Here is a 27,720-nt window from a genome sequence, read left to right as displayed (position 1 = left end):
TTAATACCCCTCTCTCAAGAACAGAACAAGTACAAAGAAAATCAAGAAGGATAATGAAGACTTGAATAACACTATCAACGAACTTGACCTACTTCATATTGACAGGACAACTCCACCCAACAGTAGCATTTTTCGCAACCTTCTTCTCAAGTACACATGGAATACTTAGTAAGATAAACCTGATTCTGGGCCTTAAAATTTAAAAGGTTGGGTCACTAAATTTAAAAGGACTCAAGTCAAGTATGTTCTCCAGTCACAACATAATTAAATTAGAAATTAATAACAGAAAGATCTTTGGATAATTCCAAATATGTTGAAAATAATCCATGAGTGAAAGAAGAAATCATATGGGAATTAAGGAAGTATTTTGAACTAAATGAAAATGAAAATCAGTGACCCCAACTTTTATGTTAAGAAACTAGGAAAAGAATGGGACTGGCCTGGTAGCTCAGCCGGTTGGAGCTCGGTGCTCCTAACTCCGAAGGCTGCCAGTTCGATTCCCACATGGGCCAGTGGGCTCTCAACCACAAGGTTGCCAGTTTGATTCCTCGAGTCCTGGAAGGGATAGTGGGCTCCGTCCCCTGCAACTAAGATTGAACAGGGCACCTTGAGCTGAGCTGCTGCTGAGCTCCTGGATGGCTCAGTTTGTTGGCGCGCGGGTTCTCAACCACAAGGTTGCCAGTTTGATTCCTTGACTCCCACAAGGGATGGTGGGCTGCGCCCCCTGCAACTAACAATGGCAACTGGACCTCGAGCTGAGCTGCGCCTCCACAACTAAGACTGAAAGGACAACTTGAAGCTGAACGGCACCCTCCACAACTAAGACTGAAAAGGACAACAACTTGACTTGGAAGAAAGTCCTGGAAGTACACATTGTTCCCCAATAAAGTCCTGTTCCCCTTCCCCAATAAAATCTTTAAAAAAAAAGAAAACTAGAAAAAGAAGAGCAAATGAAACCCAAAATAAGTAAAAGGAAATAAGAAATAATAAAGACCATAGTGGATATTAATAAAATAGAAAACAATACAGAAAAATCAATGAAGCCAAATACTGGTTCATTGAAAAGATCAATAAAATTGATAAACTTCTAACCAGTTAATCAGGGAATAAAAACAGAAAACACAAAATAAATCTGACAAAATATGTGCAAGACCTATACACTGAAAAGTACGAAACATTGCTAAGAGAAGTTTAAGACATCAATACATGGAGAGAAATATCGTTTCATGAGTTAGGGGACTTAATATTGTTAACATGTTAATTCTTCTCAAATTCATCTATAGATTCAAAGCAATTCCAATCAAAATCCTGACAGGCATTTCTGTTTTCAGTAATTGACAAACTGATTCTCAAAATTCACACGGAAATGCAAAGGGTCTAGAATACCTAAATCAAGTTTGGAAAAGAACAAAGTTGGAGAACTAACACTTGTTGATTTCAAGATTTATTATAAAGCTACAGTAATGAAAACAGTGTGGTACTGACATAAGATAAACTGATCAAAGGAACAGAATACAGAGTCCAGAAATAGGCCCACAAAAAGTCAACTGATTTATGACAAAGATGTAAAGGCAATTCAGTAGAGAAAGGCTAGTCTTTTTTTCAACAAATAGTGCTAGAACAACTATGTCCATATGTTAAGAAACAGGAACTTCAATCCCTACCGTCACCATATAAAAAAATTAACTCAAAATAGAATATAATTCTGCAATAAATATAAAGGAATGAACTACTGATACATGCATGGATGAATCTCAAAACAATTATGCTGAACGAAGGAAGCCAAACCAAAAAAGAGAGTACATAGTGTAGGATTTGCAAAAACGTAGACCTTGCAAAATAATGTATGATTACAGAAAGCAGGTGAGTGGTTTACTGAGGATGGTAGGGGGTGAGGGATGTAGATAGGGATCACAAAGAGTCACAAAGAACCTTCTGCCTATAATGGCACTGTTCACTCTCTTGATTGTGATTATGGTTTCCTAGGTGTATACATATATCAAAACTAATCAAATTACATACTTTTAATATGTGCAGTTTATTATATATAAATTATACCTCAATAAAGCTATTTTTAAAAAGCAGAGGAGTAATTATTGGGTGAGCCTGAAAGAGACAATCTCAGGTTGTAAGCCTGGGAAAACCTGAGACCACATGTATACCGCAGATTTTCCTCACAAGGTAACGCTGACTGTGTGTTTGAGGTGAACATGCGGAGCAATAGCTGTGATGGTGAACAAAGCGTAGCATCAGAGAAAGGTAGTTGCCAGGAAAGGCAAGAATCCACAGGCATACTTTTGGTGGAGAAATTCTCCTCTCAGACTCTTTTATTTATGGTAGTGACAATGCATAAGAAATCTATTCACTGTGAACTGGCATGGGGAACTATCCTGGGAATCTGCCATGTTCCAGCTAGTTTCTGAGGGAAGGAACTGGATCTTTAACCTGTGTACCTGCAGCCTCTAGCCTTGTGCCTGGCACATAAGATATACCCAATTAATATATGCTAAATAAATACACAAATAAACTAACTCCATGATGGAAAAAAATTCTTTTTAATAACTGAAAAGCTTATTGCTTTTTTCATTAGCTTACTTGGGTGGAAGGAAATTAAGCCAATAACACAATTTCCTCAGTGGCTAACTGTGGATCCAAATAATCAGCACTGACTACACTTTAGAAAAGCAATATTTGGTAATTTCCAGATGTGACAATCACCTACCAAAAGATCGCTGCTGCCAATTAAAGTCATGAGCCCTAACCTGGATATCTGAAATGTTAAAATCATCAAAACAAAATTCAATAGTGAATTCTGTCTTGCAGAGACCAAGAATGCAATTCTTTCTTTTTCTTTTTTTCAGATTACCTTTGGAGCGTCTAATTAAGTGTGTGTGTGTGTGTGTGTGTGTGTGTGTGCACGTAAAATCTCAAATACATGTTTATTTTGATATAAGTTAATGCAACATTAACTTTCCAAGTTTTAAAAAGTTTGATTTGTTTGGCTTGGATGGTGTAAATAGGTCAAAGACATTATAGATTTAAAAAAAAATGTCCTGCGGGGATGATTGATAAAAGTCTCACCCAAATCATCTATTTCCTTTTTAAAATATGGAGAATAACAGCGTATTCCTTAAGTAGGGAATATACTTATTACTGTTTTTTGATTTTTAAAATATAATTTTCATTACCTTTTGTTTCCTTCCTTTAACCTAGGAAATATGTGTTTGCTGAAATATATTTTTCCATTGGGTATAAATGAAAATTTAAGCAGAATCGAAGTTTAAGATGAATTCTTCAGCCTGGCACTCGCAGCCCTGCATATCCTCACCTTTGTCCCATCGACTGGTGCTGGCACTCGGGGGTCTTGCTTGCTGTGCTCCTACAGGCGCCTGCCACTCTGCCTCCCACACGGCACCCCTTTCCTGGCTCTGCCCTCTCTCCAGTCTTGTGCACCCAAATCCTACCACCTATGGACAATGATGAAGACTGGAGAGTCTGAAACATTCCTGAAACTTGACCGTGTGTTCCAGAATACACATTTTCATTTGGTTGGAGGGTGTGTTTTCAAATATTTTTTCTGCTGTTTCACTTCACTTTTCCTCTCCTTAGGTTTTTAGGTCTCCTGACTCCTTTACTTTACATCTTCCTCCCTCATGTTTGATTTTCTTTGCCAGAGTCTTTCCCTGAGCTCTTAAAATTGGAAAAACTATTCACAGCGACACTATGAAGCATAGTAGAGTATCTGTTAAATGTTCTGGTTTCCTAGACAGATAACATGAAAAGTTCCTAAACCTTGATCAAATGCTGATGATATATCTGTTATATTCTAAGGACAACTTCACAGTGTCATTTGAGCCAGGTCATGACTACCTTTTTGGGTATAATAATTCAAATTTATAAGATAATTTTTATAAACATAAAAATGGTCATGAAGTAATTTTTAGGAAAAGATAACAATAGGGGGATCAGGGCCAAAATAACTTGAAATTCCTGATATAATTCTGAAAGGAATTTCAGAGTGGCATATACCTCCAAAGATGGCAAAAGACAGGTTGTTTACTACTTTAAGAGCGGCTCCTAGTTTTACATCATTATCCTTTCCTCTTTCTTACTTCCTTACAGTTTACAATTCAATGTCAACCAAAAATGTTTACTGAGCATTTACCACATACCAGGAACTGTGATAAGTGCTGAGGATATACTGGAAAGCAAACCAGAAAATCATTTCTGTCCCCATGAAGCTGAAGGCCAATGGGAAGATAGAGCCATAAAGCAGATATATAAAGGACTATGTAATTGCAAATTGTGATAAATACTAAGAAGGATAAAAAAGGGTGTTATGTGACAGAATAATAGTGAGATATAATAATTTATATAAGTGCTGCTGGTCACAAAAGGCCTCTATTTGGAAGTAACATTTAAGCTGAGACCTGAAAGTTGAATAGTAAGAATTAACAAGGCCTTTCATTTATCTTTTCTTCCTTGTTTCCTCTTTTACCGTGAAACGTAGTCTCATGATTAAAGAAAGTTCTCCTGCAAGTGAAAAGAGTAACTTACTTCTAAGGAGAAGAAATGTATTCATCAGGCTTTTAATAACTCCAAACCAGGTATTAGTCATCTCCTGAGAGACTGAAGTAACATGGCGTAACGTTTTCTAAGCACAATTATCTTTATGTTTTCATTTATCCTCTCTATTTTGTGGCTTTACCTTACCCTCTTCTAGGCTGTCATGATTATTATACTCTTATAATTTAATAAACTTCTTTTTTAAAAATTTATTGGGGTGACAATTGTTAGTAAAATTACATAGATTTCAGGTGTACAATTCTGCACCACATCAACTACAAATCCCATTGTGTGTTCACCACCCAGAGTCAGTTCTCCTTCCATCACCATATATTTGATCCCCCTTACCCTCATCTACCACCTTCCTCCTCCCTTACCCTCTGGTAACCACTAAACTATTGTCTGTGTCTATGAGTTTTTGTTTCTCATTTGTTGGTCTTGTTCTTTTGTTATTTTTGGTTTATATACCACATATCAATGAAATCATATGAATCTTTTATTGCATGATGAATCAGCATGTATGGGATGATTGAAAGAAATATGCTATTAAATTTTGGCAGAACAACCTGACTCACAATCTAAAGTCCAATAAAGAAATAAATATGCACGTTAAAAATGTGAATCACCTGAAATTCTTCACATTTCTGGGCCATAAACCTTATATTAAGCGAGTTAAATTATGTGGATCACCATATCAAAAGTAGAAGGAGCAATTCAATACTTTGGTCTTAACATTAAAATGAAAAGTTCATTTCACTTACCTTCTTTGAGACTTTAATGTCTTTACCTGGCGTGGGTTCATCTTTCAGGAAGTCTGAAGAACAGTATTTTGTATGATAATACATGCTTCCTACAATAGAATATATTTAGAAAAAATTTTTTTTAACTAATGAGAAAAAGAAAAGCCCTGATGTTTTCAGCGAAACTCTATCTACTCTGAATTATGGGGTAATATTAAAAAAGCGTACCACTGGGGTAGTGGACAAGGTCTACGCTGCTTATATCCTGAAAAGTTGAGCAAAAAGCTCAGAATGACGTGATCAATTCTGTAAATATTTAGATGACCAGTACCTAAATATAGCTACAAAAGTAACAGTAAATGTTAGGGAAGACTGCTGTAAAATATAAATTACCTTTTTAAAAATTAACCTAGTTATAATTAAATTCTTTTTACTCAACTGGGCATGTTATTTTTTGCATTCCAAATTAATCCACATGTTATATAGCTGAATAATGATCTTTAAAGTATACTCATGAAGCATATGCATTCTTTTAATTTATATTATCAATTACTTAAATCGTACAGGTTCTTTTTAACATTTTAGGCTATATGTTAAGAATACTTAAGAGATGACAAATATTTTAACATTTTTCTTAAAACAGTCTAAAACTTACTTCTCTTTCTACAGAAGTTAGAAGAGAAAAATATTAAGGGAACTTCCTTCTGTGCTTAAGTTCAGATCAACTATCTACTATTATGAAAGTTATTTTTAATGAAAACACAGTAAAAGGCACCCTGTGACGTGATAGTGTGGAAACAGGGGTCATCTGCAAAAACGGATGATTTGGGTGTAGAAAATGTAGGTCTCATGGACAATCACCGTCTCCTCTATCTTGCGGCACCTGTTCTCTGACACCAACAGCTAAGCCTGAGAAAGGATTCCTCTTAAATGTCCGGGGTAAGATGGAAAACTCAGGTCTGGGCTCTGGGGGAAATAACTAGATGGCCTGCTGTGGCGCTAGGCCAGCCTGGTCATCCGCAATGGGGTCTGGCAGTGCTCACCAGAGATATAAATCGAAATTTGGGGCAAAAGCTCAACTTAATACTACTAATTGAAAAGAAAAAAAAAAGGTAGTAAAAAGACTGTCTTAAACCACTTGACATTGACACATGAGCAGCTAAGAGTAATGCGAATATTTTTATGTGAAGAACCTATGGTGGTTATCAATGAGAACAAATAAGCCTATGTCACATACTTCATAGCTTGTTATGAGGGTCATGTGAGAGGAATAAGCATAAAATAGAATACATGTGTGTAAGCTATAATTACGCAAGAATGGCACATATGTGCATATAGATATATGCATCTATGTATCTATGTTATGTATCTAGCCTTTTTAAAAAAAGTCTTCTTTCGAAGTCAAATGGGCTCACACCTTTTGGATTTTCGTTGTAGTCACAAATGGACCATTCCTCTTCATTGGGTATTTTGTCCTATAAAAAATAAAGAAACAATATAATAAACATATTTGTGCTATACTAGAAAACCTAGTCTTGCTTTCTAAGCAGGGTTCCAGAGTTGGCCTGTAGCTAACAAAATAAACACGTGACTATTACTTCACTTTGCTGGGCTCTTGCCTTAGATAGCAAGTGATTGCTAACGTCACTCCTAGCTTAAATTTTGTCTGATTCAGAAAAAAACACTGTATGATTCAAGAATTCTACTAAAAGAAGATTTAGGAACATTAATCAATATATGAATTAGCTCAGTATCTTACAATGCTAAATTGGAGTTTAATGAATTCAAAGGTAAAGAATTTTAGGGACCACCCTAACTAGAACTCATAAATGTTCCATACAAAAAGAATCTTTCCTTCGCTCTTAAACTTGACAGAACACTTTTTTTTCAGTGTGAGTTGGAAAAAAGAAGGAATCGAGAAAGAGAATGACCTCTGTAGCACAATATCATGTTTTAAATTAAAAATACATGCACACAAAACACGTTTTAAAAGGACATATTCAAATAAAAGGACAAGCATGTTTCAATGGTTGTTTATGTTAAGGAGAAGGGGAATGGAGCTAAAAGGAGACCGATTTAAACAAAGCGAGGGGAGCCTTGCTCAGACCAATAACGATAGTGTTTCATCAACGATAAGGCATGATTAACTAACGCAGTATTCCGCGCAAGAGGTCCAAAAAATGAAAACGAATCAATACAGTGTCATTCAGTTTGGGTTTCTGAATTCTACACCTCTGAAATTAATCCAGGGTAGTGTCAGCAAATGAATGATTTCAAACCTACCAAAGATTTCCTAGCAGAGTCACTGTTGAGCAAAACTGCCAAATGGAAGAGATGTTTTTGGTATCCCTTGCTCTACTTTCAGGATGCCTTTTTCTTCCTCAGTGATACCGTCTCCTATTCCTCCTATAAATGCTTCCTTCTAGACTGCATCTCTGCAGAGCTGATCACAACCTCAAATACTGCTGTGGACAACTTTCGTTTCGCCCTATACATGTAAATAGACACGTACATCGGCACGCACACATCCCATTCCTGCCACCAGTACCAGGCTCCTAACTTTGTGATTTCATCATTTCAAGGACCCAGTGCTGTACTTCATTGTTAATTTCTCAACAGTACACTACACTGGCCTGTATCAGTTAATTTCCACTCCTGCAGGGAAAAGAATGCTACCAAGAAGTGTGGAAAGAAGGCTAAAAACAAAGTGTGCCTCATTCATAAAATTGCCAAAGCTTTTCCTACAGTACCCAAACAAAGTTATTCATAGAAGTATTTCTGCTCCCACAGAAGTTGGAATCTGCCCTCTGCAGACCAGGGCACCCACATACTTTCTCTGAGGCAGGATCTAAGGATTGAAGCACATATCATCACACCTTTTCAATGGTTGCCAATACCTTTTCATATGAGTTGTCACTAGTTTCGCTGTAGCTATCTGCGAGAACACTTTCACTGTCTCTCACAGCTTTCTTCTCACTTTCCAGATATGCACCGAATTCCTCACCCTCGTCTTCTGAATCTGCATCTTCCGAATATCTGTTATCCTGTCACAAAATCGACAATCAGGGAAGTTAGATTTTCTTTTCTAAACACCAGAGATTTGATATTGCTTTCATAAATAATGTATACCATCTCAAAGAACACATAGATGTGAATTCAAAAACTGAATTCAAAGAAATAAAATACTGCATAACTCATACTGCATATCAAGTGACTATATTACCAAGGATTTTGTACATGTTGCTCGATTTCATTTTTAATGACTAGAATTCCCCAAATTCTGTTAGCACCTATGGAAAGGTTAAAATGGGAAAAAAAATACTTTCAGGGCTGTCTCAAAAGAATGCTTTTAAACTTTAGAGAAGTTAAAAAGCTTTCTACCTACTGTCACATTATACCATAATCGTGTCTACATATTCATTATGTTCATTTTCCAAAACATAGGGATTTAAAAGCACTTCAGAAGTACACTTCACTGATATTCACGAGAGGCAAGTATAATTACTTACATTGCAGGAAAAAGACACAGGGACATAGGCAGTCTAAGTGGTTTGCTCTTAGTTACTTACAGCAGAGGGAAAACCAAACTGAAGCACAACCTAGTCCATCTGACTCCTGTCCAGCTAATCCAAATTATAAAACAGTCTGTCTGTTGATTTGATAGTCTGGGTGTAAATCATGTGATGCTTATTAAGTATAGGCATGAAACATTAGTTTTATCCTTTATTCTGTATTGAGATTTCTTTTTATTTGCAATTTCATATTTGGGGTGGAATACTGCTTATTTTTTGTCATTGAGATTAGGCTCATTGGATTTTGTCCTATGCTTTTCATTTATGTGCATCATTGAAGGTACAATGACCTCTAATAGGTAAGGCAGCAAGTAATTGGAACCATTCGCTCCTTTGAAGAATGGTTTTCCAAAGTTCACCTTGGCTCTACTTGCCTCACACCACATGGTCCTTTATGTCCCTTCAACAATAACTGCCTTCTCGTGGTCCTGTTCCTAAGTGGCTGTTTGGTTAAGGACAAGCCTGACACCCAACAGAATCTTTAGTGGACGGTTTGAAAACAATGCCTCTAATAATTAACTCAGCTTTCTTCTGGCAAAAATAAAAATACTAGAGCTCAGGCTAGGAAAAGATATGTTTATATTTCACACCTTAGTAACAGATCTAACTGGCATCCTCAGGCCAGTAGCCCTAACAGTGTGGCCTAATAGCATTCCCAGTGAGGACAAGCAATCCGGAAATGAAGCCTTGAGATTTAAAAAGAATTTCAGAAGTTACTCTGGGAGGGCTTGACTTAGGTTAATCAAAGGCCAGGAGAAGTGCACACTAGAGGGGATCACAGGAGAGGAGAACAGGGTACCAGGGCAGACATGTTAGGATTGGGAGGGTTAACTACAAGGTAGCTACTATTTACCAAGAACTTCTAAGGCTTTCTTTTTTTCTTCATGGTTTCCCCTCTAAGTGACTTATATTATTTATTAGACCTAGTCAGGTATATATTATGGATAGCTAAAATGAACAGACACAGCTTGACTCTGAAAGGGAATGGAAAGCAAGATTACTAGATTTAAGACTTTGGGCTGATAAATAGATGTATTCATAAATGTACATAAATGAAGGCCAACTAGAAAGAACACTGCTCATGACACAGAATTTCAGACTCTGCTGTTCTATCTCCCAGAGGGAGGAACAGTGAGCTGTGTTCAGGCAAAGTCCTCCTTACTTGGAGAGTTTTGCTATTCTAGCACCTGGGTCAATTCCAATTGTGCTAGTTAACTAACATATTAATGTAACCACAGGATATCATGATATTATAAAAAGAAACATGGAATTTTGCCTTATTTTAGAAATAAGCAAAACACTCATCTCTTTTAAATGAACTATAATTTTACCCATTAACTTTATGAAAATCTGTAACAATGAAGAAATGCTAGAACTATATAATTTTCTAAATTTGAAAAAGCTCCTAGAAAAGGACATTTTCACTACAAATCACACCATTAATTGTAGCACTTCGCACTTATTAAGCACATTTAAATTAATCTATACACATCCGGACAAATACTTTAACTCACATACAGCACTTACCTTCAAATACAAACAAGGAGAGCTTGGAAGAATACTGTCATTTTATAAAAGAAAAGATAAAAGTTTAAATACGGTCTTGTCACCAGAACCACGTAAGATGTAAGGTCATCTGGAGTGGTCAGTGGACACACATCTTGTGTTAAGACCACAGTAAAGAAGCATATGAGCCTGGGTACCACAAAAGGACCCTTGTTTCATTGGTCAGACAGCACTGGAAGCCGCAGTCTTTGGTCTGGCCCAGGGTACTGCTTTTTACATACCAAGAAACCAAAGGTTACTTCTGAGGTTTCAGTTTCCTTAGGAATTCAATCACATTGTATGCTTTAAAAACTAGAGATTGCTATCAGAAGTCAGTGTAGAGGTCACCCTGGGACGGGGGATGGGAAATGGCTGGAAGGGGGTTAAAGGGGAGCTTCTCGGGAGCTAACACTGCTGTTCCTTGATCTGGGTATTAACTACATGGGAGTGTACAGTTTGTGGAATATACATTAAGTTAATCATGCACGACATACTTTCCTGTGTGTATATTAACTTCAAAAGAGTTTTTCTTTAAAGTTTTTTTAAAAAGGACTATAAAGCGTAACATTTTATGCTACAATTCTGGATTTATGACATGCCTCAATGTCACATAGGGTAGAAAATATTTTCCAAATAGGCTAATAGAGCATGGACCTTTATATCTAAGTCATATCAGGTGGGAAAGTGTGTATTTTTAAGTTTCAATTTCAAGGTTTCTTTAGGACAAGAGTTAACATGTAAGTTCATGTTTAATTACACTAGAAATCACTGAGGCAGGAGTAGAGAGTGGGACGGGCATTAAGTACAAAGACCTCAGCACTGCTTTCCAAGCCTTTCTCCATGACTCATGGCCTGAGCAAGGCACCTAATTAATGTACTTTACAGTCTATCTGTAAAATGGGCAAATGACATTAGCAACACCTACCTTGGAAGGTTTATGTCGAGATTAAAAAGATTATTTACAGAGAAAATAACATGAGCAAACAGTATTTGTATGTAAATGTAAGTGTTTGGTGAAGGCCCCTCCGTAAAAAGTAAGATAGGATCCCTAGTGCACACATGGAGGACAGTCAAAAACCAAGAAGCGAGGACACACATATTTTGCTATAATGTCCCAGGTCTTAGCACTAGAACATAGTTCATTGAACATGTTCACTTATGTATTCTACGCTGTTATACACATCCCTTTATTCTTTTGCAGGAGTCTGGCAGCCAGAGCAAGTGAAGGAAGAGGGTGGCACGCCTGTCAGGAGCAGCCGGGGGATTACAGGGGGACAGCAGGGAAGTGGCGGAGTGGCCTGGGCTGGACTGCAGGCTGGTGCTGCTGCAGGGTACGGTGCGCCCAGATCCTCAGGGTTTCCAAGAGAATCCCCAAAACATCTTTTCTATGTAAAATCTCCTGATGTTTCAATGTTGGCAACAGATTCACATGTTTAAATAAAATCACTATGTATACCAGACAAAAATAAATCTGCAGATTGTACCCACGGGCTGCCAGTTGCGACTCCCCAATTGTTAGCTTCCAATGACACTACTTTAGAATCTCTAAACTTTTCCTTCTTTCTATGTACCAACCCCTTCCTTCATTCCTAATCCTGTACTTTACCACCCAATACATTAAAGTTTGACTCTGATGAGCAAAAAGGAACATAACACTTAGGGTACAGAACATCTTGCTGGTAGAGTTTTATTCTTGTTTCATTTTTACTCTTTCCCCCCCCTCTTTTTTCTCAGAAAAATTATTTTCCTCTTTAGCTTAAACAAATGCATGATACATGATTACGCTTCGTGTGTGAATTACTTTTTAAAACTATTTTGATAAAAAACCTTAGGACGCAGAGATAAATCTACGGTCCCTGTGACAGCACTAACATGTAAATTGTAGGCGAACTATAGGAGTGTGATCAGCCTTTCATCACACTTTCATCATGCTGAGGGGCAGTATTTGACCCGTATATGGTGTGTAACAGCAGAATTTCATTCTACCCCATATTTATGGGTTATCATTACTGTAATCCATTGCATTCCCACAGATCTATTTCCATAAGCCAATTTGGGGGGGGCAGTTGCTATGTTATAGTTAAACAAAAGTGAGGTGCAGAGAACTAAGCTCATGAGATTCAGGAGGGTATCACTGCACTTGACTCGGTGGGATTAGAAAGGAGAATTAAGAGTGGTACAGGTCACCATTTGCTGAGTACCTCTAACACGTTTCATGTGTTAACTAATTATCAAAAGACCCCCCGGCCCTCTTTACTAAAAGAGGGAAATAAGACTCAGAAAGGTTTAAAAAAGAAAACACTTTTCCAAGTGTCCACAACAGCTAGTCAGTGAAAGGCTGAGGTTTGAACTCATGCCTGCCTACTGGACTCCAGAATCTATGCTCTTTCCCAATTCTGTTCAAATAAACTGAAGACCATAATGGCTACTCAGAGTCCCCCCAACACCACTGATATTGAAAGCACTGCAGACTCCTTTTTGTTGACAGCTCACTTCAATAACATCCCAGTCTTATATACCATTGTATATAGTAAACAGCAACTAAACATTTGGGATTTTCTTTTCCCAGAGCACCAAAGTCTCTGGAATATACATCTCCCTTCCTAAATGGAGAAACATGCCAGTAGCACTCTTTGTCTGATATTGACTTTTCAAAGTCTAGTTCTGATTACATTTCCCTGCAAAGCAGACTTGCTGGAGCTCACTCTTTGCTGGCAATGTGGGTTCTGCCCGGCCCTCTTCTGGGCCTCTCGCAGGCCCTCTCTGCAGCCATTGACGGTTTCTTCTTCCTCGGCTTGGGCAGTACCTCTTTCCTGGAAAGTGTTCTTATCCCACCTCCTTCTCACTTCCCTTTCTCAACCTCCCCTTACCTACAGATGTGGCCCTGCATTTTGTCTTCAGTTCTCTTTCCACCCTATGACTGCTGCCTCTCATTCAGCTCCACAGTGTTATCTGCATACATGTGCTGGTGATACTCAGCTGTCTCCCGAGCTCCAGACCCAGGCGTGTATCGGACTGCTGAACATCTCCTGGATCAACAAGCCCTAAAAGTCTCCCGAACCTGCCCCTACTCTTCTGTTCTCAGCCTTGGTGAATGGCCCTCTTTCCAGCCAGTTCTCCAGGCCAGAAACAAGAAAGGCTTGGCCTTTTCACTCCCTCCAAGCTGCATCTCTTTACTAAGCCTCCAATTCTATCCCTAAATCCCCTTGATCACATATGTACCCAATTCTCCATCCCCACTGTCCCAGCCCAGCCCCTCCCTAGTCTCTGCCTGGTCTCCTCTTACTGCCTCCTAACTGGCACCCCTGCTTCTGGTTCCGTTCCCTTCCAATCCACCCTCCATATTGCTGCCAGAACGATGTTACAAAAGCCCAAGTGTAATCATATGACTCTTGCTGTTTCACTTCTTCTACAAACCCACAAGGCCCTTTGCTCTTCTAACCAGGACCAAAAATGCCCTAGGCTGCACAGACATGGACACTCTCGTGGCTTCCATCAGCCTGGAAAGTCCTTGCTCTCCACACCCCCTTTGCCTGCTTAGCTTTCACTTTCCATGACTCAGTTCACTTTTCACCACTGCTCCTTGGAAGCCCTTTCCTAGCCTTTCTCTATGACAGCTGCAGTGCCACTCTTGAAGTACTCTCTCATACTCGCAAATTTTCTGGTCAGCCTATAGAAGTAGCCAATGGTTTCTTGAGATCAGAAGCCATATCTTACTCTCTGCACACCCAGGGCACAAAACCTTTGCTTCTTATTAATTAAGGGATTTAATAAAGGAAAGCCATCGATCTGTTTTCAGATCATATTTTTATCTTTGTGCAGTCCTGGCTGAAAACGTGGGGGTATCAGGAAACCAAAGGGCTCTGTTAAGCAACAGTTAAGGCAGAGTCACAGGAACTCCTCTTACGTGTTCTTTCAAGAAACCTGTGCCTACTGAACGCCCCAGACAGGGAAGAGGGCTGCAGGAGGCTGACTAAGCGGCCCTCGCTTCTTCAGAGCCACCTGGTTTGGGGAAGCTTTTGCTTGCTTTTTGGCGCTTGGTATATAAATATTGGTTGAATGAATACTATACACCAAATATTAAGTTATGTGTCAGGTACTGGGCATTTAATACCACATTTAATTTTCACTGTAGAAAGAATGAAGGAAGGAATGACAGCGCCTTCCTCCATGGTAGCATTTTGTTTTGTATATATGTGTCCAGCAAGTTTTATCTCTCTAGTGAAATAATAACAAACATTTCAATTGCACTCACCTCAAGGGCTGCTGTTCAGCAGTAGAGCCTTCTGGGGTACTCCTTTGTAGCTGACCTTTAAGTATTTTCTGCCAGAGTCCTCATTTGAAACTGTAACTCAATAGATTCTATGTACACAACTCACACTTGCCTCAAAATGATCACTGATAAACTACAGTGAAAGCCTGATCAACCAGCAGATGGGGCAATAAAGAAGGTACCAGTTATTTCAGTCTATTTAACCAAGTATTAATTCAGGTCTAGGACAGTGTTCTTTTTGACCAGAACACTACGCCTGCACGAATTACTGCTTCTGAAAGTACACAACATTTTTTTGGCCAGGGAAATGTGAAGAAATGATGTTTAAAAAAATGGTTATCTAGACCAGTTCAAATACTGAGGTGGACACATTTTATGAACATCATTTCAGTATTGGTGGCTGATTATCACTTCAGTGGAAGATGAATAACTTGCGTTTAAACATTTATCTCCCTGGAGGTTTGTCCTTTATGAACTTCACTTCTGTCATCCATCTTAATAACCTTTTTAAATAACCATGCTTCTCACTAGAATTAACAACACAGCACATATATCTTTATAAAAGTATTAATTCTATTCTACTAACACTTTATGAATGTGGTAGAATGTGACAGAATTTGGTAGAACCCTGCAATGCCAAATCAGCATATTTGGTTAGTTAAGGGAAACTAACAGAGATCCCTGCAGCTAAGACAAAATTTACAGTTGCTTCTAAGAATTTCTTCACTTCATATTCTAGTCTTTCTCCTTTTAGTCTTTCTTATTCAAGGAGAATCAAATGTGCAAAGAATTCAACTACACAAAATTCACAGGAAGTTTACCATCAAAATCCTCCTTGAGAAAAGAAAGTACAAGAAATCCCTCATGTCCAAAGAAGGACTGGGAAAGGTAAAAAGTTGAAAAGGGAACTATGAATAAAGAACAATCAAACAAACTAGCTGCATTACATACATTGAAAATGTTAAGGGTAGACTGAAATTAGTGGAAATCTAGCCTCCAAAATTCAATATCTAAGATTAGTTTTTCTTTTCACAATTACTGACTGTATACACTCAATTTTTATTTCACTTGAAACATTCTGACAAGCAACAAACAGAATTACAGAACAGTCAACAGAGAATACATTGATAGTACGTATACATCCTGGGAATGAGGTTCTGACAGTACAGTTAGAGCGTGAAAATCATAGGAGTTTACAAATACAGAATTACAGAAGACAAGAGACATTAAAGCTGTCATAAACTTTTAAGAGTCAAGAACAATATTTTACAGAAAACTACATTAATTTTAACGTGTAATTTTTCTTAAATATTTCTTATGCAAATAACAAACATGATAGAGTAACTCATCAACCTAATAGAATGAAAGAATTTAAGAGTTAGAAGTATTGTTTTCTTATCATCGAATCCACTCCATTTTACAGATGCGGACACTGAGGCCTAATGAGTAGCTTTGCCTGGCCTATAAATACTTAAAGACTTACAACACTTCCCAATTATATGTTTAAGTTAATCTCCATTTCATTAGATAAACTGCCATTTGCCTAGACAGTAACTAAAAGAAACTACATTATTAAGATCTGAGCTCTGAATCCAACTGTCACTTGGTCGATTGTTGCAAAAGGACACATAAAATGTAGAAAAGACATCACTATTTCTTTAAAATGTGAATTCCTCATGGTAGCTTTAGAATACCATCCTTTCTTTTTTTTCACTTTTCTTTATTTATTTATATTTTAGGAAGGCGCAGCTCACAGTGGCCCATGTGGGGATCGAACCAGCAACCTGGTGTTATCAGCACCACGCTCTAACCAACTGAGCTAACCGGCTGTCCCTACCATCCGTTCTTATAAAATTATTCTATGTAGTAGGTAAACAGTAATCAGACTGAAAATAACTGTGCTAACAGATTTATAAGAAATCAGATATCTTTATAGCCCTTAAGGATCTATGCCATTTTTGTATACACAGACAAAATACTCTTCTAGTGTATTCCTATTACCTAAATCTGTCTTGAATGAGGAATATATAATTATCTGCTATGATCTTTTGATATTTTCTAGTTATAGATGAACAATTTTTGGTGAAAATATAGCAAGGTATTAGTCTAAGGGGAGCCAAAACTTAAGAGTTCCTTGTGTTGTCATTATCAGTCACTACTGTACCACAAGTAGGGTAACCATGACATAAAATCAATTTAATAAAATGTACTAAGTGCCTATTACATGGAAGGTGATCAAATTGTTTTTTGGCTGGACACAATCAGGTCAAATTTTAAGTTTGTCACTTCAGTTCCAAATAATGTGGTAATACATGACTCCAGAATTTTTTGGAACCTGGTGGCCTGTTTTTTAAAAGTTGTTTTGACTGTACTGGCATTCTGAACCTCCGTACTTGATTCTCTCGCCCCTTTCCCTCTGTGTTAGTCACCATCTTTCTTGGATATGTTTTATCTTTGTTATATATCATAGACCCTTTAATTTTGCTCACTTTTCGGGACTCTTTGCCTTCACCCTCTCTTCCCCGCCTTTCACTCTCTTCATTGCCTGTCTTTTGGCATTTCCCCTCCTCTTCCTTATTGTCTTCTTCTTCCTCTTCCCTTTCCTCCCCTTCCTCCTCTTCCGCCTCCCCTTCCTCCTCCTCCCCTTCCTCCTTGACTTCCCCTTTCCCTTCCCGCTCTCCATCCCCCTCTCCCTCCTCCTCTCCATCCCCCTCTCCCTCCTCCTCTCCAACCCCCTCTCCCTCCTCCTCTCCCTCCTCCTCTCCATCCCCCTCTCCCTCCTCCTCTCCATCCCCCTCTCCCTCCTCCTCTCCATCCCCCTCTCCCTCCTCCTCTCCATCCTCCTCTCCCTCTCCTTCCTCTTCTTCTTCCTCCTCCTCCCCCTCTTTTTCCTCCATTTCTTCCTCCCCTCCTTCTCCTTCCCCATCCCCCTCTCCCTCTCCTTCCTCTTCTTCTTCCTCCTCCTCCCCCTCTTTTTCCTCCATTTCTTCCTCCCCTCCTTCTCCTTCCCCATCCCCCTCTTCTTCTCCTTCCTCTTCTTCTTCCTCCTCTCCTTCCCCCTCCTCCTCTCCTTGCTCCTCCTCTTCCCTTTCCTCCACCCTTTTGTTTCTTTCTTCCTCATGGCCTTGTTCCCTCTCCTTTTGCTCCTGTTTCTTCTCTTCTAAATCTTTCTCTCCCTTACCCTGGCTCTCCATTTCTCCTCCTTTGTCTTTGGCCTGTTCTCCCTCCTCAGTTTGCCTATGTTCCACTCCTGAGTTACCCTCCTTCCAGATTCCCTCATCTCCAACTTCAGGCACATCCTCCGCTTCTCCCTCTGACTTTCCATCACCTTCACTCACCTCTGCTATGTCTGTAAAGTCATCTGACAGGATCTCTGCTTCCTCCTCCTCATTTCCTTCAGGCACCTCCATATTTTTCTCTATCTTTTTTTGTTCCTCTATTCCACTTCCTTCTGAATTCTCTGCTCTTTCCTCTTCCTCTGACATCTCTCTCACGTGGTCACACTTAAAATCATATTGTGCCACGAATTTGGACATTTTGTGTTCAGTCTCTTGCTCTTGTCCTTGTTTAATAACTTTTGCGTTATCCCGTAAGTTTTGGTCAGTTTCCACTTCATCATCATCTTTTTCTCCACTACTACATTCTAGTGACTCAAGCGGCTCGAAGCCATCTGTTGTACCCTGTTGACTTCCATTTTCACCTTCCACGTCACTGTCTGGCTCCTGTACAGATTCTCTTTCACTCCCAAAGATCCCGTCTTGCTTGTTCCTTTCCTTAACAAAATCATCATTTTCTTCAATATCCTCATTTGGTAAGTCCTCAAAAGATGTACTAATATTTTTCTCTTCACTTTTATTATTAATATTCTCTTTATTATTAATATTCTCTTCACTTTTTCCTATATCCTTCAGACCTGCCATTTCTGCCAGCTTAGTTTCCTTCTCAGAGACTATTTCGTCTGCTTCTGAATCCAGTTGACTGCATCCTCCATCACTTTTGCTTTCTACTTCTTTATCATCAAGTGGATAAATATCATGCTTATTTTGACATCTAAATATCTGCTTTTGCAAGCCCTCCACATTGGTGTCGGCCTCAGGGCCAGACTGGCTTGAGTCATGACCTACATCCTCATCATCTGAAGATGCTTTCACACACATAGATGTTGATATCATGTATGTTCCTTTCGCCAAATGTTGTTTATACTCTTTCCCTTCTTTTGATCGTTTGGACATCTCTTCAATTTCATATTCACTGCTATCATCACTTTCAGTACGAGCTGTATGCTGCTTCAGTTTCTCAACTGGTTCTTGTTTCTGTAAATTTGTTGAAGTAATCATCATACTACTATTAGTTGACAAAGGTAACTTACTTACTACAAAAACTGCCAAGGTTTTACATTGTCATCAGTTTCACTAGGAGAACAAAAACATCCAGTTTTACTGGACATTTCGTTCAGATTTTGTTTTCTTTGGGGATAATTTATGCCACTCTCTAAGTCTGTGGAACACCTAATTTTGATTTAGTAACATATGCCTGTGTTTAACTTTCAAATTCTTACTACCTGCCATAATTTTGCCATTACTCACAGTACCATTAATATTGATTCTCTGACCTTTTTCTTAATCTGAGTCAATTCTTAAATGTAATACATTTCCAGATTGATTTTGCAAAATACTGTTGAAAATGTATAGTTCTCTTGCATGCAGTGTAGTTCAGTTTAATTTTTTCTACCTTTCCTATCATTTTAATTTGATCAAAGTTTAATTTGGTCAAACTTTGATCTTTTGATTCCACAAAATTTTACATAGTTAAAGTAAATGAAAATGTGGAAAATTTAAAAATTGAAAAAATCAATAGCTTATTTCTAGAAGAAAATAACAGAACTAAAAACTGCAAATGAAATCTTTATTGATGTACTAAATAATAATGAATGTATTTTTCTTTTCAAAACAAAATCTTGGGTTCTCAAATTTTTGATTTTATCTATTTTATTTTTCAATTATAATTATTTGCATACATGAAAAAACCACTATAACGAAAATACTTAAGGTAAACTGCAAGATTTTTATAAAAACTATGAAATTACACATTGGGATTTGAATGATACATTAAGAATTTGAAATTAATTTCCTTCTGGACAAAATAAGGCAAAAATCAAATTACTGACCTAAATTCTAAAAGCTAATGAATTGAAAGAGTCGATGAATTTGCTGGACTGTAAAACCTCACTAAATCAAGTTTCAAAACTTGTGATCAGTGCTAGGCCCAGGAAGAGGTAAGTTTTGCTGCTTAAAAAATTTATTTAAAAAGCACAAGTTAAAAATTTCATACATAGAAATACTATAATAAATCTTTTTTATTCACCAAAGTAGGCCTGGTAGGGCTTCTACTTAAAGGAGTATGTGAAGTATAAAATATGTATCAATTTAAAAGGAAGTGCCTTCTTTTCCTCTTTGTTCTAGGTCCTATTCTTTAAAAAGTTACGATTCTTTCAAGAGCCCTAAGAGAGATACAGGCCTAGGTGCCAGAAACGATTTCCAAATGTAAGTGCCTTTATCTCCTTAGCACAATAAAGCAGCACAGAAGAGGCAGAGCCCAGAGTCTAAGACAAGAGGAAGGAAAGACACAGGAAAGCTGTCTGCTTGGAAGTATAGTCAGTCAATAAGTCAGTCGACATTCACTGAGCTTCCATAACTGTGTTAGGAGAACAGCTCTCCCACATTAAAAAAAAAAAAGCTCTTATTTACCATGCCTCTCAGTAAAATATAGATAAGACTAATGAGGATTGGCACTAAATTTTTTATAATTTAGCAAGATTCTCTTGCATTTCGGTGACTTTGATTTTTTAAGGATTTTTAGCTTAACAATGTGGCAAAGGCATTAGAAATATAAATTCAACGTTTTCTATGGCCTTCTGCCTTCAATTTACATTTCTCCAATTTAGTCTTCTAATCCCCAAATCCCTCATTCTTTCACCCAACTGGTCCTTAAAGTCAGGAAAAGCAAAAGATTTTTAGGGTAGGCCTTTATCTCTCCAGGGTTGTGAAAACAAAACTATTCCTTCCTTTTGCTATTTATTTGTTATTCATTAAAGGTCTTTTTCTAGCACCTGTGCACAGTTTGACTCATTTCCAAATGTTTAATCTTGTTTTTATGCTATCAATTCCTTGCTAAATTAAAGCCTATTCCAAACACTGGAAAAGCAATTGTCAAATATTTTCACCAAAACCACAACATTTTAGAGCTAGAAAAGATGTTAATATCATCCTGTAAGGTGAGCACAGTAACTCACCCACAGTCATACTCAATTAAAGTCCGAAGAGCCACTCTGATAAACTGTAACCTCTTGGAATGCTTAAGACCTGCAACAGTAATCTTTCACCTTGGTGGCAAGAAAGTATGGCTATTCTGACTTGTTAGTGACTCCAAAGAGCAAATTTCAGCAATGAAATTGTCACTCTTGTTGCATCACAGAAAATATATACCAACAAGTCAAAATTGAGGCTATCTACATTGTATTCCTCTTTAAAATTTGAAAATAAGTGAATGCTTACCTTTCTTGTGTTCTTTCCCGAAACCTTTCAAGAAAAAAAAAATTACACTGTTCTTACCCACCATAATAAAAATAACTTTCCATACTATACCTTTTGTTTTTGAATTGGTGATAATTTTAAACACTTGTCATTGGAATTTAGACTCATCATGTGTGTCTGAAACAAACAAAAAAGTATATGTTCTAAAATTAATAAAGACTACACATGATTATATATTTACATATTCTAAAATATATGTAGATAAATAATATAAAACAGTTCAGATAGTTACAATACAATTAACTCTCAACTGTAAGCAACTCTCAAGCATACTTATGATATGAGGATTGACATAAATTTTCTTGTATGTAACCTATACCTTAATAAAGCTTATTTTAAAATAAAATGAAACCCAAACAAAAAGCTTTTTATGCATGTAACAGAATAGGAAGTACACAGATACACACACACAGACACAAACATATAATGAAATAAAATTCAAACTTATATCTAGATACAGAAATAAGAAAACCATTACCATATTTAAGACATCAGTAGTTTCTGCAAGGCTTTCTGAATCCTCTGCAGAAGAACTATTTGCCTCTTTTCCTTCGGTGATTTTATCTTGACAATTATCTGAATGATTGAGGGGAAAAGAGAAAATCAGATTCCAAAGGAAAAGGAAAAGACAGCTGGACAATAAACAGAAATTATTCTGTAATATAAAGTGCAGATATAATTTTACTGAAGGTCCTTTAACCCCATGTTAATGAAATTGAACACAATTCATTCATAGTAATAACAGGTTTTAAAACATATTTTTGAAAGTTTGAAGATTTTAACACTGATGAGATAATAATTGCTTCATTCATATGAACAGGGAAACACTATTCCTTTGGGATAAATACTACCCAGGTAATCAAGCACTATGATAGCCAGTCCTCGAAAAGGGCCCCAATGACCCACACCTTCCTGGTAGGCATACCTCAATGTAGTTCCTTTCCACATTTTATCAGATTGGTCTGTATGACCAATAAAATAAAGCGAACAGAACCATGACGTTATTGTGGTTTACGTCTAGGTCCCCCATACTCTCTTTCTTGACCACTTTTTCTGGGGGAAGCCATGTTGTGAGCATCCCTAGGGAGAAGCCCATGTGTTCAGGAAGTGAAATCTCCTGACAATGGCTACGTGAGTGAGCATGAAAGAGGATCCTCCAGTCCAAGTCGAGCCTTCAGATGATTGCTGTCCCATCTGACAGTCTGACTGCAACTGCATGAAATGACCTGAGCCAGAACCACTCAGCTAGGCTACTCCTGGATTCTTAAGCTTCAGAAACTGTGAGATAATAAATATTCATTGCTTTAACCTGCTAAGTTTTAGGGCCATTTGTTATGTAGCAACAGATAACTAGTACAAGCACCTAGAAACTTTCATGGAAAACTGCAAGGTTCTTACATCACAAAGTAGATAATTAAAAGTTATAAGCTCTATTGACCTCACATTTTTCTCAATTACTATAACCCTTTTTAGCACCCGTATATTTATTTGAGAGGAGCTCCTTAATGAAATCTTCACTAAAAATGCTAGTCCACACTGATCTCTCCCCTTGTAAATGCGTTCAATATAAATGAGCAAATAATCAGTTTGTGTTTATTCCATGTGATGTAATATGCAGGAGTTATCAACTGAAGTTAACTATTAACTCTTAATGAGCTTGTAGTATAGAAGGGAATGTAAACTATTGGTAAAGGAGAATGAGAAATCACATCTGACTGCTGGGAAATCAGGACGTTTCAATACCGAGGTGCAGGGAAGGATGAGTAGAATTCTGAGAGGCAGAGATGAAGGTGGATGGAGAAGAAAATGAAGCCCACTGCTACCAGAAGCAGAGTGGCTTGTCCTGAAGGGTTACCATGTGCTGGGAACATATGCTTTTATGTTTGTCAGGTTAACCTTAACCCTGTGACAACAAGGGAGGTAAGTATTCTATCTCCATTGTACAAAAGAATAAATTAAGGTTCAGTGACCCTTTTGGTACCACGTGTCAATCTCCGGTCTGTCTTGACTTCATAGCCTCTCCACTAAGTCTGACTGTGAAAAGTTCAGTTTGATTAAAATTAGGGGTTGGCATACGTCTCTGTAAAAGGCCATAAAGTAAACATTTTAGGCTTTGTGGCCATATAGTCTCTGTCCTAACTACTCAAACTCTGCCATTGCAGTGTGAAAGCAGCCATAGACAATACGTTAAAGGAATGGGCATGACTGAGTTCCAATAAAACTCAGTCCAAACGCTGGGGACTGGCTAGATTTGGCTCATGGGTCATAGTTTGCAGACTTGTGACCTCAATTCAACTTATAAGAAAAAGACTATTGAGAGATGAAGCTAGAAAAGCAGGTGAGAGTCATATGGAAAAATTTACACTTATTTTTAAAAAGTGTTGGGGATCTTGTGAAGACACTGGAGCAGACGGGAACTGAACTGCATCTGAGGAAGATAAATGTAGAAAGTGCTAAGCAGGATAGATTGGAGAGGGCAGAGAACAGAGGTTTGAAAAACAGACAGTAGATCACTTAAGTTCATGGCCTTGCCTTATACTTGACTGAGAAAATAGAACTCATCATCAGCCCTGACCTGCTTTCTCTTCTCACCAACAAATATACACAATTTACCTACATTTTCCTGTTAAAATGTAGGATGTACCTTTCCTCTTACCAAAGACTGATCTGTATGTCAGCCCCTCCTGTCTTCTAAAGAGCTCTGCACTTTTTATTACAGCCTCCCTCTCAAGTGCTACCAATCTCTCGGGGTCTACTGGCTTGTGTCCATTAGCATACAAATATGCTCTAATATTTCCTAGTGACCTCACATCTCCCTCTAGTTGCCAGCCCATTTCTCTGCTCCTCTTCGTGACAAAAATACGCAAAACAATTATCTACACACCCTATCTCTGCTTCACTACTTCATTTCCCATTCACGCCTCAACTCTTCAGCTTCTGCACTGATCTTCTCCTTGAACTACTCGTCAAGATCACTGGCAATCTCCATGATGTGGAATCCATGGGCTGCTCCTTTGACCTCTTTTTCCTTGACCTTTGCTCGGTACTTTGAAATCATGACCCTACTCTCTCCTAATTCCTCTCCTACACAACTGGCTAATGAGGAAGTCTTCTTTGTTGGCTCTTCCTCCTCTACCTTTTAAATGTTAGATGTCCTCAGGGCTAAATCCTGGGTTTCTTCTCTTCCTACCCTACTCTTTAATAGGTGATTTCACCAACTCTCATGGACTGTAAAGACCATGTCTATGCTGATGGTTTCCAAATTTATGCCTCCAGTCCAGACCTCTTCTGTGAACTTTAGGCTTGCATTTTCAACTGCCTGCTTGATAGTTCTGCTTTCATGTCTCACAGATATATCAACCTCAATTTTTAATTTTTTCCCCTCAAAATTGTCAACCATCCTCCTGCCTAGGAATCATTTTTTTAAATAAATTTTATTGGGAAATATTGGGGGACAGTGTGCCTCTCTAGGCAGTTGTCCTTCAATCTAGCTGTGGAGGGCACAGCTCAGCTCCAAGTCCAGTCACTGTTTTCAATCTTTAGTTGCAGGGGGTGCAGCCCGCCATCATCCCATGTGGGAATCGAACCGGCAACCCTGTTGTTCAGCGCTCGCACTGTAACCAACTGAGCCATCCAGACGCCCCTAGGAATCATTCTTCATTCTTCCCTTCTCTTCACATCTATCAACAAGTTTAGCAAGTTCAGTTGTTTCTGTCTAAAATGTATTTCAAATTTGTCCCCTTCTCTCCATCTCCACTGCAAACACCTTGGTCCACACACCATCTCTTACAAAAGGCTCCTAAGTATTCTTCCTACCTCTGGTCTGGCTTCCCTACAATCCACACAGGCAAAAGGGATCATCTTAAAATATAATTTGGATTGGAGCACATCACTCCACTGTTTAAAACACTTTAATGACTTTCTATTGCACTTAAGAAAAACACTCAAATCAGGTAGGCTTGTCGTGGCCTATAAAACCACGAATAATTTTTCACTGTCTTTCTCCACCATCATCTTGTCCCGCCTTTTCCCTCATTCTCTGGCCCCAATGGCTGTCTTTCCTTTTCTGAAAACTTGCCTTCAAACCTTCACATATATTATTTTCCTTGCCTGGAGCGCATATACTGTCATCTCTCTTTGTGTGGCTATCTTTCATATCCTTTATGTTTTAGCTTAAACGTCACCTTCTCAGCAAGGTCTTCAGTGACCACCTTCCCTCCAAGATAAACACTGAAGTCTGCAAATTATTTGAGAAAAAGTCACATAATATGTTGGATACAACTTTCAAAATGCTTCCTTTTAAGATAGTTTTAGCAAACAGTCACAAAAAGATAAGGGATGGCTTTTCCTTTTGATTTAGCTACAAAATTCTGTGTATCTTCACATTCAAATCTCAAAGTGGGAAACAACCTCCCCCAAACCATAACCTTCTCTTTTTCTTGTACACACTATTGTCAGAATCTTTTTCCTGTGTACAGGGCTAAAGAGTGCCAGTGATTCTTATCTCAAATGGTAACATCCAGGGGGCAGCCGGGTGGCTCAGTTGGTTAGAGCGCGAGCTCTGAACAACAGGGTTGCCAGTTCAATTCCCACATGGGCCAGTGAGCTGCGCCCTCCACAACTAGATTGAAGACAATGAGCTGCTGCTTAGCTGCTGGAGGGGCGGCCGGATGGCTCAGTTGGTTAGAACGTGAGCTCTCAACAACAAGGTTGCCAGTTCAATTCCCACATGGCATGGCGGGCTGCGCCCCCTGCAACTAAAGATAAAAAACGGCAACTGGATTTAGAGCTGAGCTGTGCCCTCCACAACTAGATTGAAGGACAATGACTTAACTTGGAGCTGATGGGCTCTGGGAAGAACACACTGTTCCCCAATAAAACATTTGAAAAAAAAAGGAAACATCCAGAAGTTCTGGGTGAGATGCAGGAAACTGGCTCATTATCAAGGTCCTAGTTGTAGATAATATTCCATTCCCATGGCCCACAATTCTTGCCTGATTCCTGATCCTTTATTACCTCAACTTTTTGTCTAGGTTCCTGATCCCTACGATACTAAAATTCATCGGTGCCATGGTTCTTAATCCCAGAGGTCTAGATTACCTTTGTAATTCCAAACCTACTGCTTACTCTGATTTCCTGGTCTTGGCTTCTTGTTCTGCCCCTATCATCCAAGCACATGCCCTGAAGCAACATATACACTCTCCTGAGACACAAAAATGTCTATAAACAAAAGTATTTACAAAAGATGTATAATAGCTAAAGAGCTGGGATTATAATTTAAAACATAAAAGCTATATCTAATAGGTAGTGAGGTAGAGGTATTAGTAATAACGACGACTACATGTACTATGGGGTTTTTAGAGGTGTTAGGCTCAATACTAAGTATTTTATAGGCCTTATTTAATTGTCACAATCACTTTCTAAATTAGGTATTATTAAACTCATTTCAAAGATAGGGAAACTGAGGCTTAGGAAAATTAAGTAACTTTCCCAAAGTCAGTTACATAGCAAATAAATGTCACAGCTGGCATCTGGTCCCAGAACAATTTAACTCCATATCCGAGGCTCTTAACCACTATGCTATATAGCCTAAATGCAGAACTTCACATAGGTCCTGAAGACCTGCATTCAAACCTATTTACTTCATTTATAAGCTGAGCGACCTCGGACAAGTCACTCAATCTCTTCAAGCCTTGCTTTTCTCATCTATAAAAATGAAAAATATAACTCCCACCTAATTCACAGAGTAGCTCTAGGGTTTAAAGGAGATAATGTAAGCTAAAGTACTGTGTACGCGAAACACTGCCCTATAAAGATATGTTGATGTTGTTACATGGTATTTTTAGGGTCATTGATGATGCTTTCCACTTTTAAGAGCATTCCTGGATTTGAGTTCAAATTAGAGATGCCAGTCTTTAGGAAGAAAATTTAATTGGAGAAAACTTTTTAAGATAAAAATGAAAACAAGAGGCATAAAAGGTAGTTTTTTTTTGTTGCTGTTGTTTGTTTGGTTGGTTTTTTTGGTGAGAGCAGGCAGAGTATCAAATGTTACCTGGTTCCATGGGCTTCCTGGGATCCTCGTTTTCAGTTATTTTCTCTGGCAAATCACTTGCAGACAGGCACATAGGAAATGAACTGGGCTGCAAACAATCAGATGATCTAAGAGTCGCTCCAATTGGAGGTAGTACTGGTATCATTTGAAAAGGATCTGGAGAATTCTCCTTTAAAATAAAAGGTTAAAGAAACTGTTAGATGATGTTATATATTTAATATAGACATAAACTACCCTGTGGTTGCTAAAAATATTTAAGAGACGTCAAAGTTGGCCAACGTCCCACACCTTTCACTTTAAAATAATCCCCAAAGGCTCAAAAATGTTTTGTTCTGTTGTTTCTGTATCTAAGTTGCTCTGAATTGTCAAGTTGGAAGCC

At 38.2% G+C, this 27,720-nt stretch overlaps 1 protein-coding gene across 3 annotated transcripts in view; it reads right to left on the bottom strand.

Annotated features, from left to right (window-relative positions):
- The window catches only part of RPGR (retinitis pigmentosa GTPase regulator), a 57,230-nt gene that overhangs the window by 6,359 nt on the left and 23,151 nt on the right, over window positions 1–27,720 (bottom strand). For 2 of the 3 annotated variants that reach the window (XM_081042601.1, XM_081042602.1), the window contains exons 11-17: window positions 27,342–27,510; window positions 21,768–21,865; window positions 21,341–21,406; window positions 18,035–19,009; window positions 8,204–8,350; window positions 6,724–6,781; window positions 5,328–5,416 (exon numbers count right to left, since the gene is read on the bottom strand). In XM_081042601.1, coding sequence (XP_080898727.1) covers window positions 5,328–5,416; window positions 6,724–6,781; window positions 8,204–8,350; window positions 18,035–19,009; window positions 21,341–21,406; window positions 21,768–21,865; window positions 27,342–27,510 — 1,602 coding nt within the window. The remainder of the gene's footprint in view (window positions 1–5,327; window positions 5,417–6,723; window positions 6,782–8,203; window positions 8,351–18,034; window positions 19,010–21,340; window positions 21,407–21,767; window positions 21,866–27,341; window positions 27,511–27,720) is intronic. The other variant, XM_081042603.1, reaches the window with a different exon arrangement.

Source organism: Rhinolophus hipposideros (assembly GCF_964194185.1).
Source record: "Rhinolophus hipposideros genome assembly, chromosome: X".
NCBI lineage: Eukaryota > Metazoa > Chordata > Mammalia > Chiroptera > Rhinolophidae > Rhinolophus > Rhinolophus hipposideros.
Note: the sequence above shows the minus strand (reverse complement) of the source record. Positions and strands in the feature narration are given on the sequence as shown.